At 34.9% G+C, this 16,278-nt stretch overlaps 4 protein-coding genes across 9 annotated transcripts; 2 read left to right on the forward strand and 2 right to left on the reverse strand.

Moving 5' to 3' along the window:
• Positions 1 to 223: 223 nt before the first annotated feature.
• LOC105968467 (uncharacterized) lies at positions 224 to 1,963 on the reverse strand. Of its 2 annotated transcripts, XR_016035195.1 has the most exons (3): positions 1,810 to 1,963; positions 352 to 1,368; positions 224 to 308 (listed from the first exon to the last, which is right to left on the reverse strand). XR_016035195.1 is itself a non-coding variant. In XM_012993101.2 (2 exons), the coding sequence occupies exon 2, from the start codon at positions 1,331 to 1,333 to the stop codon at positions 566 to 568; it is 768 nt and encodes a 255-aa protein (XP_012848555.2). In that variant the 5' UTR covers positions 1,334 to 1,368; positions 1,810 to 1,963; the 3' UTR covers positions 224 to 565. The 2 variants fall into 2 exon arrangements, 1 of the variants encoding a protein (XP_012848555.2); XM_012993101.2 differs by having other exon boundaries at positions 224 to 1,368.
• Positions 1,964 to 3,491: 1,528 nt separating this feature from the next.
• Positions 3,492 to 4,440, forward strand: LOC105968541 (protein DOG1-like 4). Its single transcript, XM_012993172.2, has one exon. It carries the CDS (start codon positions 3,497 to 3,499, stop codon positions 4,274 to 4,276), a length of 780 nt encoding a protein of 259 aa, XP_012848626.2. The 5' UTR covers positions 3,492 to 3,496; the 3' UTR covers positions 4,277 to 4,440.
• Positions 4,441 to 4,777: 337 nt separating this feature from the next.
• Positions 4,778 to 9,858, reverse strand: LOC105968947 (Leucine-rich repeat protein kinase family protein). Of its 4 annotated transcripts, none has more exons than XM_088827500.1 (16): positions 9,400 to 9,769; positions 9,171 to 9,285; positions 8,521 to 9,004; positions 8,293 to 8,425; positions 8,114 to 8,185; positions 7,783 to 7,926; positions 7,562 to 7,705; positions 7,322 to 7,387; positions 7,166 to 7,227; positions 6,630 to 7,079; positions 6,333 to 6,526; positions 6,110 to 6,242; positions 5,852 to 6,006; positions 5,584 to 5,763; positions 5,224 to 5,513; positions 4,778 to 5,096 (listed from the first exon to the last, which is right to left on the reverse strand). In XM_088827500.1, exons 3-15 carry the CDS (start codon positions 8,615 to 8,617, stop codon positions 5,253 to 5,255), a joined length of 2,091 nt encoding a protein of 696 aa, XP_088683626.1. In that variant the 5' UTR covers positions 8,618 to 9,004; positions 9,171 to 9,285; positions 9,400 to 9,769; the 3' UTR covers positions 4,778 to 5,096; positions 5,224 to 5,252. The 4 variants fall into 4 exon arrangements, with proteins under 4 accessions (XP_088683626.1, XP_088683627.1, XP_012849107.2 ...); XM_088827501.1 differs by having other exon boundaries at positions 4,778 to 5,119; positions 9,400 to 9,710; XM_012993653.2 differs by having other exon boundaries at positions 9,171 to 9,858.
• Positions 9,859 to 13,184: 3,326 nt separating this feature from the next.
• Positions 13,185 to 15,856, forward strand: LOC105968484 (uncharacterized). 2 transcript variants are annotated; one of them, XM_088812079.1, is made up of 7 exons: positions 13,185 to 13,313; positions 14,044 to 14,464; positions 14,597 to 14,673; positions 14,799 to 14,835; positions 15,030 to 15,261; positions 15,372 to 15,546; positions 15,623 to 15,856. In XM_088812079.1, exons 2-7 carry the CDS (start codon positions 14,092 to 14,094, stop codon positions 15,833 to 15,835), a joined length of 1,107 nt encoding a protein of 368 aa, XP_088668205.1. In that variant the 5' UTR covers positions 13,185 to 13,313; positions 14,044 to 14,091; the 3' UTR covers positions 15,836 to 15,856. The 2 variants fall into 2 exon arrangements, with proteins under 2 accessions (XP_088668205.1, XP_088668206.1); XM_088812080.1 differs by lacking the exon at positions 13,185 to 13,313 and having other exon boundaries at positions 13,957 to 14,464.
• The last annotated feature ends 422 nt before the right edge of the window (positions 15,857 to 16,278 follow it).

A 16,278-nucleotide genomic window follows, 5' to 3' on the forward strand; every position in this document is an offset into this window, starting at 1 on the left:
CTTTTTTTCGACGAATCAATTAACGAACAAGATAGGAATAGGGGTTTACGTGTACACCGAGTCGAAATCATACTTGTTCAAGTTTGTTTGCATTTATAATCGAGTTTTCAGAGGCCGGCGCTATTCACATTTTTATCGAGTTTTCAAAGTTTGAATAACGTTTTGCTTACATTTTTTTTTTTGCACCATGATCTAGAAATATCACATTAAAGAAAAAAAAATCTCGAGTTCAAGTCCAATAAAAATCAAAACAAAAACGAGCAACGTAAGAGTCAATACGCGCTCAATATTAACGCGTAGAGTTCGTTCTCCTGACTCGAGTAGTATAAGATATATCTGCACAAGCTGGACATTTTCTCGTGCGCTTAAGAACTCGGATTATCTACTGTCAATTGTTGATTACACGAAGCAATTAGACTTTTCAGGAAGTACACCAACAACAAAACAGATGGTCATACATATAGTGGATTTCATATATGTGGTATTTACCTCTACTTAGAGAGAGAGATAGAGAGATTAAGGATTATCAGTTTACATCTGATGCTAAAGAGATTAAAAAATATACTTAATCCTCATTAAAACCGGAGTGCTTGCTAGCACCACGGCCATGCTTCTTCGCCTGTTTCTTATCAACCGCCTTCTTCTCAATCGGTTTTTTCTCCTTGAATTTCCCTTTGCTCCCTCCACCTTTACCACCTTTACTACTTCCTTCTCCTACATCCGCACTCGCTCCTCCCTCTCGTTTGCCACCTGTCTTTTGCCTGTTCTTTCCAGCCACACCCTTCACCTTGTGCTCGTTTTTATGCCTCTCAGTCTTGCTCGTAGTGAAATGGTCGTCGGACGTAGGAGGTGGATCGTATACATCTGGGCTCCACGACACACGGGCTTCCTTAACGGCCCTACCTTCTTTCTCGCGGCTCCCTTTAAAAGCAGAGACAAGATTTAAACTAGCCGTTGGTGTAGTGATTGGTTCGTGTATGACTGGTTCGTTCTTTAGATAGCCCATTTGTGCCAAGAATGATTCTTCCGATAAACCACCTTCCTCCTCCTCGTCTTCTTCTTCTTCTTCCGATGAAATCTGGGGATCCTTTATTACATTTGTTTCTGGTTCTGATTTTCCGTAACCCATTTGAGCCAATAAATCTTCATCTGAGAAATCATCTTCTTCTTCTTCTTCTTCCTCCTCCTCCTCCTCATCTGAGAAATCAACAGAATATTCCGGCACATCATTGATTTTTACCTTACCGGAGAAGCTAGTGCCTAATTTATCTAAAGAATTACTTTTACGTATAGCTTCTGATTTTTTCCCCTTCGAGAGAGAGTTGTCGTCCATTGATTATCAATAGGATGAATAAATCTTCGATCAGCCTACAATAGCATAGAAGCAGAGACAAAATCAATAACAGAGACCTATTACCCATAATCCGAAATTTTCTCGATAATACTGTTACGAACAAACTGGCTGTATTACTTGCAAGAACACCATAAACCCTAGTTAACCATGGCATTGCGAGGAAGAAAGCACATCATGTAAAATTTAAACTAGAATCAAAAAATATTGTTCGAACAATACATTTGCGAATCTAAATCTTGAAACAGAAAAATCAAGGCCATACGAATCTACCGACACAGTCCATTTAAAAAAAAAATGAGGTGATTCTATCCGAAGAACTCAGAACATCTTCATCGTTCAAACAATTCCATGCGAAAATCATGAAAAACGACATTATCAAAACATGCATACTTACAGCCCGAAATTCTACCCAAAAAAAAAAAATGAAATTATCGCAATGTTAGCAGCGTACTTACGTAAATCACCAACTTTGTGAAGCTGAAGTCGTTTGATCGAGAGATTGGATAGCACAAACCCAGATCACAGATTTCAAAAACCCTAGATTACAAACAACATCCCCCAAAATGTACGTAATTTTGACTGGAGTCAAGGGCTGCGTTTCTGTCTTTCTGAATATACAATTGGAGTTGATGGGCCTTTTGGACCAAAATATTTATTTCAGCGGGCTGGGCTGCTTTTCTTTATTTATTTATTTATATATATATATTAGTCCACGTCATTATTGAAGCCCAGCCGAAGCCTATTTCGAGCATTTTGATTAATATTAATAAAATGATTGAGCATTCTGAAATAGGGGTCGAAATTGTCAAATTGGAACTCGTGAACTTCTGAATTCCCCAGATTTTGATCAGAATATTTCTAAATTTGGAATTGGAACATTATCTTTATTTTTTGAATTTCGAGTTCCAATTTTCAAAATTTCCGCTTTTTTTTTTCTTCTTTTTTTTGGAACGTAAGGGAATATATAATAGCTTCCGATTTTCGATTAAATTTTAATTTTCAATATTCCAAAAATTAAACTTCCAATTACTTCCATATTAATATTATGCATTTTATAATATAGACGAGTACAAAATCATTTCAATTTCAAGAATTCCGTTTTTTACGATTTATTTTGGAACATATTGGAATATAAAACACAGTTGTTATGTCAATGACGTTAATTGTTAGTAATAGAGAAATAAGATTTCATAAAAGAAAAATAGAATAGATAGAAAATAATGAATGAGAGTAGAATAATTAATGCAATAGAAAATTGGTGCATATTTCCTATGTAGTTTCACCCGGCCGAGTAATGCTTGAAGGGGCAAGACTAACATAAAAGCAAGTGGATCAAAAGTGACTAGTCCCGATTCAAATGTATCCCAACCGACCATTAATTTATGTTTGTTAGTTAGTTTTTAATTTTTATCAAAGTTTCAGAAACTTTAATGCATATTCAATAAATTAAAATAAATGCGAATTAAGTATTCAGACAGGAGCAAAGAAGTGGTAATATTGTACCTAGTACATGCATGCACCTAGTTAATTAATTAAGGTATATATATGCAGAAACAGGCACCTGAAAGGATGGTGAAGATTGTCCACGTGGGAACCACATTGGCTCTCCTCGTGACACGTCACCACTAACCCACATGTACTAAATAACGCCTCTTCGTCTCCATCAAAGGTACAACGGATCTTAGCGCGCATATTCTATCTCTGTACAACTACCTACAGCGTAACCGCCCTTCATCACGTGAATATTATCAAATAAATTTCCCAGTTTATTTTATTTAATTAGAAAAAAGAAAAAATTGCTACAAGTTTCATTAATAATTCAGATGTATGCATGCATGAACGAAATTCCTTCGTGGAACCGTCCATGCAACGTGGCATTACCCGTAGCCATACACGTGGCAGCTCTCTTCTTCTAACAACACAACCTAATTAAATACATACACTCAACACCTTTACACCCTTCCTCTGCTACACGCAGGGTATACCTTCACTGTATCTGCCTATATATATATATGTACTGTGTGCATATATGTACTCTTAAAAGTGTTCAAGTTATAACTCCATTTCCATTAATATTAATTCTCTCTCTAGCTTTTGAAATATACTTTATTTATTAAAAAAAAAAGAAAAGAAAAAAAGAAAATGAAAAGCCAAATTGAACAAGAGTTCACAGATTTCTACGAGAAATGGGTGGTTCAGCTTGAGGAGCATCTTCGTCTTCTTCTAGTGGTGTCGAAAGAGAAGCCACAAGAAGCTGTGTGCGAGGCGGTGGTTACTAAACTCACCGCCCACCACAAGGAGTACTACACCGTCAAATGGGCTTCCGCCGCCGACGATGTCTTGGCCTTCTTCACCCCTCTTTGGCTCACCGCCCTCGAAAACGCCTATCTTTGGGTCACCGGCTGGAAGCCTTCCATGGCTTTCCGGCTGGTTGAGTCTCTGAAGAAGGCCGACGCCGGACATTCCGCCGGCGTAGGGGCGAGCCTGGCGGGGATGACGGAGGAGCAGGTGAAAAGGATCGAGGGTTTGAGGGTGAGGATGAAGGCGGAGGAGGATAAGGTGGAGAGGGAGATGGAGAGGATGCAGGTGGCGATGGCCGACAGGAAGATGGTGGAGCTGGCGAGGCTGGAGAGGGTGGCGAGGAAGAAGGGGGACGCGGCGGCGGTGGGGCAGGTTGACGAGATGGTGAACGCGGCGGTGAAAGGGTTGCTGTGTGGGCTTGAGAAGGTGATGAAGATGGCGGATTGCGTGAGGCTCAAGACTTTGAAAGGTGTGCTGGATGTGCTGAACCCCATGCAGAGCGTTGATTTCTTGGCTGCTAATACCATGCTGCAAATTCAGATGAAAAAATGGGGAGAAATTAGAGATAAACGCTGTCGTATCGATAATCAGGAAAATTGTCTCCTCATTAGTAATCATTAATAATGACAATTATTTTAATAACTATATTATTATATTAAGATAGGTTTATAGAAAGAAAGAATATACTCCTCTAGTTCCTTTGCTATGTAATATTATTATAGCTCATGCGTGTTTCTCTGCAATTTTAAGCTTTCAATAATACAGTGAATTAATTCCGGTTTTTACTATATTTTTTAAATAGTATATATATTAATTTTTTTGAATTTTTGAATTATTTGTTATTATTTCTAAATTTAGTTTATATGTATGGAAATATCCGTTAATTCGTTGTTTCTTAATTATGCATGCAGGAATACATGTCAGACGTCATTTGGATATAAGCAAATCAATTGATGAGAGAGTGACGTCTTTGTGCTTAAAATAAAACATGAATTGATTTTAAGGGATTTGCCACGTCATCTTTTCACAAAACACCACTCCTCCCAGAATTTTTAATCATTTTTTGTTTTTTTTAACATGGTCGTGAGATGATTGCAAGTTGATAGAGGAGAAGAAGAAGAATGAAGAAGAAGAAATTAAAAGGCTTATAATTTCAAAATAAAATCTAACATCTTATTAAAAAAAGAAAAAAAGAAAAAACAAAACAGTAACTTTTGGACAGGTAATCATCAATTTTCTATAAATAAAAAAAAAAAGGATTTCCTAGTCTGCATTAAGCCATACATTATCTTCCCTGAGGTCGAAGGCACATTGCTACAATTGCGATCATCCCTTCTCTAATCCACTTTGATTTTGATTTTGATTTGATCCCACGCAACAAAAAAATATTTCACATTGTTGTACCTTCATCACTTCGTGCTCTCTAGTATTGTACTTCAACCTTTCAATATTCTTATCATTCAGCTTTTTCACATATATATATAATTCAAAGAATAAAATAATATAGTTACAAATCTTGATTTAGAGAGGTTTGTAATGAATTGAAGGGTGGATATGAACTGACTTACATTGCAATTTGCACGCGCGCTAGAATCAATCAAGCGGCCTCTGCCGATAATATCTCGAGTTCGGCCCACCAAAGTGGAGATAGCCTCGGGGTTGCTGCTTCGGCTGATATATCAATGGCTTGTCTCAATTTCGGAATCACTTCTTTCATCGGAGGTCTTTTCCTCCAATCTTCTTCGATGCAACTCTGTATTACGTCGCACACAGTTTCTAGCTCGTTTTCCTTAAAAGACGCTAAACTTGGATCGATCAAGTTTTTTATGGTCGCCTTATCGTTCAAGTACTGAGCAGCCTGACAATAATTCAATACATTCAACACATTCTGAGTAATAACAGTAAATTAGTAGATAGATTATATTTACCCAATTTACTAGTTTGCCTTGCCCTTCTACGCAAGCGAGTTTTCCGGAAATTATTTCGATCAAAAGGATTCCAAAACTGCGAACATTTGTTTCCAAAGGCACATCAGAATGCTCCGAGTCGGTTTCGGAAGGATTCTTCGATTTGGCTATGAGTTCGGCCCAGAAAGATACATCCGCAATCTGTAAACGATAAAAAATTTCCACTGTTAAACCAATATTTAACAATTAATACTATTGATAAGAATTCATTTAGAGAACTAAAGCTTACTTTAGCAGCATAATCGTCTGTCAAGAATATGTCTTTCGAAGTCAAGTTGACATGCGCGATTGGTGGAGTGAGATCGTGCATGTACTGAAGGCAATAAGCAGTCCCCATGATTATCCTCATCCTTGCGCTCCAGTCAAGGTGTTCGAGTTCTTTAACTGAAATAAACAAACAGAATAAATATTAAATCTTGTTACAATTATAGAAAAAACGAAAATAAATCGCATTATGTATTGAACTTATGTCACCGCCAAAACTTACTGTGCAAATGCTCAAAGAGAGAGCCATTTGGAGCGTACTCAAAAACCATCATTCTAGTGAAAGGTACATCTTCCGAGCAGTAGCCGATAAGATTAACGTAGTTCTTGTGATTCACTCGAGACAAGCTATCAATCTACAGTTGTAGCAAAAGAAAAACGAATGCTTGTAGGATAAGAGTTTTGTAAGTAATAAACCTTGCAATATGGGATACAGAACATCTAACCTTCTTCCTGAATGTTAATTCCGCGCGGTTTGACCATTCATTTAAAAAACCTATAGCAGTTGAAACAACAGCAATCTCTACTCCACTTGATAGAGTTCCCTTGTATAACGTGGCCACACCATCATGGGTATATATAATATTACTGAAATCCTCACATGCAGTTTCTAGCTCACCTCTGTTCAACTTAGGGACACCTACAAATAAACGAAATACATGAACAAACAAAATTTAGAAAGAAAAAAAAAATTCCAACTAAATCGAACTATATTAAATCTGTCACATTTTTGGAAAGCATACCTGTAATAAAAGCTTTCTGCAACTGTCCACTCAATCCAGTCTTCCAAGGACCAATTGTTCTAGCTGCTCTACATCTGAAGATGGCAAATATAGCTGCCAAAACAATGAGCAAGAAAACTGCAGCCGATATTCCAATTATAAGCTTCAGCGAATTCCCAGAATTTCCAGCAGCAGATGACTGATTATCGTTTGATTGACTCCCACGAGGCATATTCTCTTCTCCTGAAGTCGGTGATGGTATAGGCAAAGGAGAAAGTTTCTTCGCATTCGGTATAGCAGGAAATGACCCACTACTTCTGCTTGGAAGAGAAATGAAAGCTCCCGTCGGAGGTGGGACCGGGATGTTGGGAGGAACAGCAACAAGGTTACTACTGGATTGTTCGTCCAGGATGCGGCGTACATTAGTTACGTGCATGTCTACGTTCCGAATCACACCTGCATCGGGTGAATCTAGCAAATGCAAGAGAAAGTCATATATCCATGGCGCATCATCGGATTAAGAAATAAATAATATAGAAAAAAGTGCCCTCGGTCACCTGTTAGATTGCTGCAGTCATTATTACCATGGTTGTGTGACATGTCGCTTGGAAACTTCAACCTTCAACAAAAGGTAAAAATATACGTAGTCACCTGTTAGCATGAAAATGATGAATAGAACAAAGTGATTGAAAAAAATATATAGTATTGCTTACTGTGCCAGCAGTTTAAGGTAATGAATTATGCTCCGTTCTGCTTTCCTCGATTGTCCCTGCCAGAGGCTGCTCAAGGCATGCATTATATATTATTAAAAAAAAACCCGGAAAATAGCAGACAATTGTAAATGAATAGAAAAGAACACGGGCGTTGAAAGCATCAAGAAGAAAGTTTCCAATATATCCATGGAAAAACAATTGAATATTCATAAATGATGAGATTTTAAGCAGTTATCTTACCAGTGGCCAAATTTTCTATTTACACAACCGATTTCAGCAGGAGCAGCACTGGTAGAGATATTATCGAACTGCAAATCAGTTAGCATACAAAGCTTCTCAATCTCCACAGGAATCCTTCCTTCGAATCTATTGCTACGAAGCAATCTAGAAAGGAAGTATATGTATCAGCTGAGATAATAATATTGCATCAAGAAACATGAACATCGGAAATTTATACTTACAATCGTTTTAGGGAATGCAACTCTCCTAATTCTGAAGGAACTGTTCCACTCAAGCTATTATCCCTCACATCCAGCACTTCCAGTGCTCTAAGCTGTCCAAACTGTGGTGGTATTGTGCCGAAAAGGTGGTTTTTGGATAGGTCACTTGTGAGACAATAAGAAAACATCAATCAAGGTTATTCATAAAAACGACATTTACTGAAAGATGGAAACCAATAAATTTAAGACGACGAAGCCATGTGATTTTTAACGTTGAAAAGGAAACAGAAACCATCGAGAGTACTTCATAAATGCCAGATAACTAGTGCACCGAAACAAAGTTGACACTCACAGAAATTTTAAATGGGCAAGGTTTCCAAGCTCTGGTGCTAGTACTCCCTCCAAATAAAGTCCAGTTAGATTTCTGTATAATAAATAGAATTTTACGAATTAGGGAATATACCGATTATCCATCAACGAAAAATCTCATAAATTTGGCGGATAATAATATCCGTGTATAATCGGACTTACAGCATAACCACTTGACCGTCTAGACATTCAACTCCTGACCACATGCAAGGGTCGCAATCATTAGCATTCCAATTTGCTAAAGCTCCTGATGGATCAAATTCCACCTTTGCTCGGAAATGAAGCAATGCCGTTCCTGCATTCCAATTTATACTTTTTTTAATCAAGTCAACTGCATCACACCAGATACTTCAAAACTTTTTTTCTTTTTTTTCGTTTGTCCTTTTTTACCTTCAGAATTGAGCGAAGAGCAACCATGAACTCCCACAACAAGAATCAAAAGCGTGAAACAAGAGGTCCATCTACCCCCCATTGTGTGCAGAACCATTTGTCGAAGAGGAGCAAAGGTTGAACAGTTTCTTCCAACACAGCCAGCAGGAATCTATAAAGAGGCGCCACATAAAAAATATCCAGCTGTATAGTTGCACGATAACCCTCCGAGCAATTTAGAATTACTCGGACGTAACACAACCACGCCAACAATTCCTTCACTTCACCTAATCAATGATAACTGTACATACACCAAATCACTACTAAGCCACTAGGCACAAACTACTTAGCAAGCAAAAGTTAACATATCAGCCCCCTTTAAACTATTAGCAAAATTGGGGTCTCTCATCTTCAACCAGCTTTTAGTTTGGCTATAACACCACGCTTTTCACCAACAACTGCATAACCCGGCTGAATTTATCTATCTCGAGATTTCGATTTTTATCTGAAAATACATGCAAATAAAAAAAAAACATTATAATAACAGAAACCAACATTGGTTATTAAAATCGTAAAAAAAAAAAAAAAAAACATTCTAAAAAAATAACCTTATGAATAAGCTACCAACGAGAAAAGAAAAGGTGCATGGAATGTAAAAAAAAAAAACTCACCGGAGGACAAAAAAAAATTTTGGGGAGGTCAATTTGCAATGCAATGCCCTACAATCTGCGGCGTAATTCCGGGGGTAGAAATAATGTATTTTGCAATCGATCCTTTCTCGAGATCCTGTGTTACGAGAGAAAATGCAGAGGGTGGGGAAAAGGTTGACGATGATGATGGGTGGGAAAATTGTGGTTCGGAAACAGAAAATTGTAGCAGAGAAGAATGTAGATGAATTACGATTGAAGAGACGAAGGAGAAATTGTGCGCGGATTTGCTTGATCGACTTCTTCCCCTTTCAGGATAGGATGATCTCAGAGATGAAAACTCTCCTCGACCATCTCTCTGAAAGAGGGGGAATGGGGGTGGGGGGAAGAAACTCTCTCTCTCTCTCTTCTCTCTCTCTCTCTCCTCTCTCTCTTCTCTCTCTCTTGTTTTTTGTCTCTCTAAAAAAAGAAGTTTGTTCTGTTCCACTCCCACCCCCCCTACTACCCCCCACACCCCCCGACGCCACCCCACAAAATTCTGTTCTTTTTTATTTTATTTTTAGTAATTTTCCCTCGTATTACATCTAATTTTATGTAATTAGAAAGGTAATATTTGCATTTTTTTTTTAAATCGTTCGATTAAGTGGCCGTGGAAGAGCGGTGTAAGCCGGTAAAACGGTTAATCGCCGGCGAAGCTTTCTGAATTGGTGGTGGTGCAGGGCCCGGAGTAATAGTACGTGCTTTTTGCATCCGAGTTTGACTGGGTCCCACTTTTTCTCCTTGTTTCAGATTTCTTGGCCCCACATTAATCATAATTAATTTATCCAAAAATTTCTTAATTTTTTGGTGGATAGAATAAGCGTTCGTGTGGATATAATTTGTATAATTCCGGCCCAATTTACACCAAATGTAGCTAATGGGCCCAATAGTGGGCTTTATAATAGTTCTTGTATGCAAATATATAAAAAACCAGGTAAATATACACTATTTGTACAATAACTTGCAAACCATACGAGAGACGTAAATTATATTAGGCTAATTATGTATGACAAATTCGAACTAACGACCGCTGGCAATTGGATTGGAACATGGGTCAGATTGACAAAATGCTCATTTGATCCAACAATGTATACATAAACATATTGTGTGATTGAAAGTTACTAAGGTGTTTGTCAATAAAATGTTGTTACAAGGTGAAGTTGATTACTATATAATCATTAGGAGTAGATTAATTAGAATAAACCTAAATTGTCATACTAGTGTAGATTATTTAATATTACAATGCACCATTGGCACAATTGGATAAATATAATATTACCCAGGGTAGGGGACCGACGAAGTGGTTTATCTTAGCAATAAACTAAATTAAAGGTGTCCACATCTATAATTAAATGGCCTCCTCGATATTATTGATTAATTAATTAGAGGTAATATACACTAATTAATCTTGACTAGTAAAACAATTATTTTTTTCAAATTGACTCATCGTAGGCAACGTAGTTAGTAATTACGAGTCTAAATTGACATGAGAAGCACAATTATAAGACCGGTAATTACTTTTCTGAAGGGAAAAAAAAGTATATATATATATATATATTAGTACGTATTAGTGCTAGGTTGAATGTCGACATCCATGAAAATTACATGCAATGTAAGAATAAATTCTTTTGAAATGAAAGATTCCGATGATCTAATGTCAACTCTTCATGCAAACGATAAGACAAGAAAACTTACATTTATTTAAGTTTGTAGGGTTTCGAAATCCCATTTCTTTTGTGTTTAATAACTTTTATAGTAAAAGAATAAAATATAATTCATCTATTAAAAAAAATTAAAAAAACAATGATATAATGCTCTCTGCATGTCTGTCTTCGAACATCCAAAATCCATTTAATTTGTATACTAATTTACATGTGTGTGTGTGAGAGAGAGAGAGAGAGAGAGAGAGTAGGCAGATATAAGAATTCAAGCAGACAGTTGTGTTTGTCTCCTAGTGTCACCAGCTTCTTTGAATACTTGGTGCAATTCTTTAAAATTAAATTAAAATTCTAACTAGTCAACATACTGTGAATACAATAATAAACCAATTAAGAATTAATATAATATATATTTAATCGTTGTAATGACGTAGTGATGAGTATGCATGGCCAACAAGGCATATTATCAACTACGTACTGTGTGATTATATTGTAACCAAAATGGTTGCTTGTATTTGTATATATTACGTTTATACAAAAGTCAATATGTATGTGTGTGTACTTAATTAAAAGTCGGTTAAAAATTGTCAGATTTTTACATACATGCAAGAAACGGTCGATTCGATGTTTGCCCAATTATATTGATTATTTTGAACACAAAAATTCCCACCAAAATTGACCAAACTATTTATTACTGTTACATTCTCATCTATATTCCATAGTTACACGCAACAATTTTGAAGTTTCAATTCATTATATATATATATATATATATATATATATATATATATATATATATATATATATAATTAAATAATTAAATAATTATATTAGGACATTAGGATTTGGGACCAGGTACGTACGCTAATCATAAAAGGTTTTGAAATTGAGGAGCAAATTAATTAATTAATTAATTTATAGGTGGATGAACCGTAAATTAAAACATGGAAATCATGTCATATATATATGAATATATGGCAATTGAGAAGCCACGTTTGATGTATATTATCCAAATTAATTAAACCGATAATCACAGTTTTAATGAACAATTAAGTGCTCCTAGCTAGGCTGCCCGATGTTAATTCGGTTATAAGTACTCATTTTCATTAAATATATATATACCAGATTAAAAATTTGGAACTAATTCAGAAAATGATTCGTAATCGAACTAATTAAGCCTGAAACAATCAATCTCGAATTTAGTATCACGCTTTTCAGACTAATCGTTAGTTTGATCTCCAATCTCTTACGAAAATGCTGGTCCACTTGGCAAGAGAAGAGTGGAAGCTGATCAATATAATTACGTGCGAGCTGCAGGTTACTTTGAGTCTGATTTACAAGACTAATTAATCCAAGAATTGTTAAGAGAATATAATCATGCAATTTTAGGACACTAATTAATTAATTAGCTCATCGTTGGTTGATATTCTTTTGTTCTCATGCATTATATTATCGGACTTGAAAAATATAGATCATTTGTTATTAATTAATAGTCGTCAATTAGCCACGTTAAAACAAAAAAAATAATTTATTTAATTATAATATATATATTGTCTCATGTGTATAGAATAATAATGTTGACCCTAGTGTAAAATCGTAAGAAAAAGTAAATATGGGAACAGAGAAAAATAATTGAAGTCATACAAAATTAATATATGGAGAAAGAAAGTCTTTGGTTTAGGTAGGATAATATATATAAGCTGCATGTTGATTGGAATCCTTTTTCAACATATGATTAATTTCTTCCCAATGTATATATAATTATATATACCATTAACATAATCACGAGAGAGAGAGAGAGAGAGAGAGAGAGAGAGAGAGAGAGAGAGTGACAGGTGTCAAAAGGAAAGGATTTTATACAGGAGGAGAAAAAGAGGAGATCGATAACTTTGGGGAAGTCACATGATACTCAACAGCCAATGGGACCACACTCATCTGTATCTATAATTCAAAGAATTATTGCATATTATTATACAAGTGGGATTGCCCATCGTTGAATTTTCTTTTTCTTTATTTTTATTTATTAATATTATTTAAAAATTCCTCATTAAGAAACAACAACCCCCTGCATGAAAGTCTAGGTGAAAAAAAGAAATATGGAGTCCTGACGAATAGTCGCCTTAAAATTAAATTCCATGGTTGAATGAATCGTAAAACCCTCAACATCCCAAAATAAATATATAAAAGAGAACTATTCTTCTTTCTTCTCCGCTTCTCCACCCCCGCCCCCCACCCGGAATATTATCGATCTCTTTCCTGTGATCGATCTTCATGATTCATCGTCTCGTCGATATTTCATCTTGTTAATCTATTAGGAACCTTCATCCTTATAAAATGAACGGTTGATCGACGGAGGAAGCTGAGAAACGTCGATCACCTGGTGCAACTATAATTAGAAGACAGTGCTTTAGGGTTTGCCAATTAATTATCTTAATATATATATATATATAGTTGTACGAAAACTTTCAAGGTACACCACTCTCTCTCTCTCTCTCTCTCTCTCTCTCTCTCTCTCTCTCTCTCTCTCTCTCTCTCTCTCTCTCTCTCTCTCTCTCTCTCTCTCTTAGGGTTTGTATATATATATATATGATGCTGCAGGGCCATGGTGCTCTCTCTGTGGTATATATATATATATAACTTTTATCTTAATATATATGAGAAGCTTTGTCGATAAAATACCAACAGCAATCTTCCATTTTATTTTATTTTTCTTAACAAACCCTAGAGATATGGTGTAATAGAAGTTCTAACTATGATCAACTATCCTAATTTAATTTGGTTGTCATAGTATTAACTAATTAATTACTGATATATGTAATTGGCTAATTAACAATTAAGACACCTTTTAAATACTGAGAATGCACATGCGTCCATCCGTTTCTTTTAATTTTAATTTCTTCTATTATTTGTTTATTTTCTGCAATTTTATATATATATTTTCTGATTTAAAAAATTGAAGTCCCCAAAAAATGAATAAACTCTCTTTCCAATAACGTAATTAGCAAGCTAACCAATCTGGGCTGCATTCCACCAATCACAGTTTTGCAATCATGAAAAAACTTTAATTTAATTAATTAGTAGCAGCATTTAATTCAATCCAGCTAACTCTCTTTCCCAATATAAATAATTGTAATTAAATAATATGCCTTTGTTTCTCATTTGTGTTTTAAATTCTTATCTAATTCCTATTTATTTTGCAGGTTGAGAACATTTAAAACTAATGATCATCATTTTGTACAGCCATATATATGGGTGAAAATATTGATCAAAAGACGATGAATAATATTAGTGGAGGAGAGATAAATATTGATGAAAACATATTATCAGCTAATTCCTCGGGTAGTGGTAATAGTTCTTCGATTGATTTGAACGAAGAAGCTAGCAGCGTTAATTTAACTGTGGGAGATGCCACCATTAATTATATTGATGAACAAAAGAAATTAGACGAGAAATATTCGGCAGATCATTTGAATCTCATGAGAGAAGAAGAGAAGATGGAGATGAAGAAGAAGAAGAGTGCGGTTCGTAATTATGTTCGATCCAAAATGCCGAGGCTTAGGTGGACCCCGGATCTCCATCTCTCGTTTGTTCATGCTATCGAGAGACTCGGTGGTCAAGAAAGTAAGTTTTCATATAAAACTTTATATTAATATATCTCAATATAAATTAATTAATGAAACTAACGAGTATAATTCTTCGTTTATTTGTCGAATTCATGCTCATTATATATATTTAATATTTAATATTTCCCAGGAGCCACTCCAAAAGCAGTGCTTCAATTGATGAATGTGAGAGGACTTGGTATCTCTCATGTCAAAAGTCACCTACAGGTGGTTGCACTATTATTTTCATACATTGTAATTTAATTAGAACTAGTGTTGTATTTAAACATATCTTTGCTGATTAATTATATATATTATATTCTTTATTAATTAATTAACGGTAATTTGATCAGATGTATAGGAGTAAGAAACTCGACGAATCTGGACGAGGTACGATGTTTCTGATAACCTGTTTAATTTTCTCCTTTTAAAATTATGTACCATGCTCATTCAATCAATTGATATATACATATAACTGGAATATATATATATATATATATATATATATATATATATATATATATATATATATATATATATATATATGAATATGTTTCATTAATAATTAATCCATGTGATAACAGTAATAAGGCAAGTGAATAGGCACCATTACATTCAAGGGAGAAACTACCAGCTATCTGCAACTACATTCAACAAATATTGCAGCCCTAATATTCATCAGTTGAAGTTGGAGAATGGCGGCATTGTTTTTGCAAGGAATTCGATTAATACTCAGGCCGATACCAAGAATATTCTTTTTCCCCAAAACCCTAAATCCGATCGTATTTCCTATGAGATCAAACCCCTATCTTCCAGGTTAATTATCACAAGTTTTATCATCACTAAATATATAAAATAATGATCATGATCTAATTATTACTCTCTAATCTTTTTTTTTTTGTTGTTGGTAAATATATAATACATAGATATCAGAATCAGTGGTCTTCATATAATCATCATCGAACGAGCTCTCTCTCACAAAATTTACGACAACAACCACGTTGGAATGTTTCAATTGACAGGGATAATCATCGATATCATCAACAGAACTCTAAGCCGCCATTCGATCTTGATGATCATCCTTTGAGGCTTATTAATCAGGTAATTTACTTCAAGAAATTGATTAGCAGAGATGATTAACGAGTTAATTATTAATGGGGTCGCGTTTAACGAACAGATGAACGACGACGAGGAGAAGAAAACTACTACTAGTAAAGAACGATTTATTTCTGCGGATTTGCAGCTGAGCCTGAGCCTCGGGTTAAGCATTAATAAGAACGATCAAAATGGTTGCAGTTATAATAAAGGCGGGAAGGAGTACTACAAAGATATTAACACAAAGCTTTCTCTTGCTTTAACTACTCCCCATTCATCATCAACTGCAATATGATATATCCATATATATATATATATATATATATATATATATATATATATATATATATATATATATATATATATATATATATATATATATATATATATATATATATATATATATTATAATTTAATTAAGTATATATATATTTTCGGAGAAAAGGCCGAGTACTCGAAATCTGACTGTGTATATATGCTTGATCAGAGCATATATAGGAGTGAGATCTTGCAAGTACTTGATCTTTTAGCAATAGAAAGACACTATTAGAATATGCATGCATGCATGCATGAGCAGTTCTTGTTGTACTATTAATTTATGTATTAATTACTTATGTTGCCAATATTTTTGTATTTCATGGCATAAATAAATAAATATATATATACTCAAAGATTAACAAGAAGCGTGTTTGCATATGTAATCAATAGGGTGCAAGTTGGAACGGAATTTTCAATTTC

This window comes from Erythranthe guttata, chromosome 13 (genome assembly GCF_056151865.1).
Source record: "Erythranthe guttata isolate IM_541 chromosome 13, IM_541, whole genome shotgun sequence".
NCBI lineage: Eukaryota > Viridiplantae > Streptophyta > Magnoliopsida > Lamiales > Phrymaceae > Erythranthe > Erythranthe guttata.

Bases quoted from the DNA above. Each gene is read 5' to 3' on its own strand.
- LOC105968484 (XM_088812079.1), top strand. From the start codon at position 14,092: ATGGGTGAAAATATTGATCAAAAGACGATGAATAATATTAGTGGAGGA. The intron at 14,674-14,798 runs GTGGTTGCACTA...TAATTTGATCAG, and splicing joins ATGTCAAAAGTCACCTACAG to ATGTATAGGAGTAAGAAACT. The intron at 14,836-15,029 runs GTACGATGTTTC...ATGTGATAACAG, and splicing joins ACTCGACGAATCTGGACGAG to TAATAAGGCAAGTGAATAGG.
- LOC105968541 (XM_012993172.2), top strand. From the start codon at position 3,497: ATGAAAAGCCAAATTGAACAAGAGTTCACAGATTTCTACGAGAAATGG.
- LOC105968467 (XM_012993101.2), bottom strand. From the start codon at position 1,333: ATGGACGACAACTCTCTCTCGAAGGGGAAAAAATCAGAAGCTATACGT.
- LOC105968947 (XM_012993653.2), bottom strand. From the start codon at position 8,617: ATGGTTCTGCACACAATGGGGGGTAGATGGACCTCTTGTTTCACGCTT. The intron at 8,186-8,292 runs GTAAGTCCGATT...TTTATTATACAG, and splicing joins GACGGTCAAGTGGTTATGCT to AAATCTAACTGGACTTTATT. The intron at 7,228-7,321 runs GTAAGCAATACT...CTTTTGTTGAAG, and splicing joins TACCTTAAACTGCTGGCACA to GTTGAAGTTTCCAAGCGACA.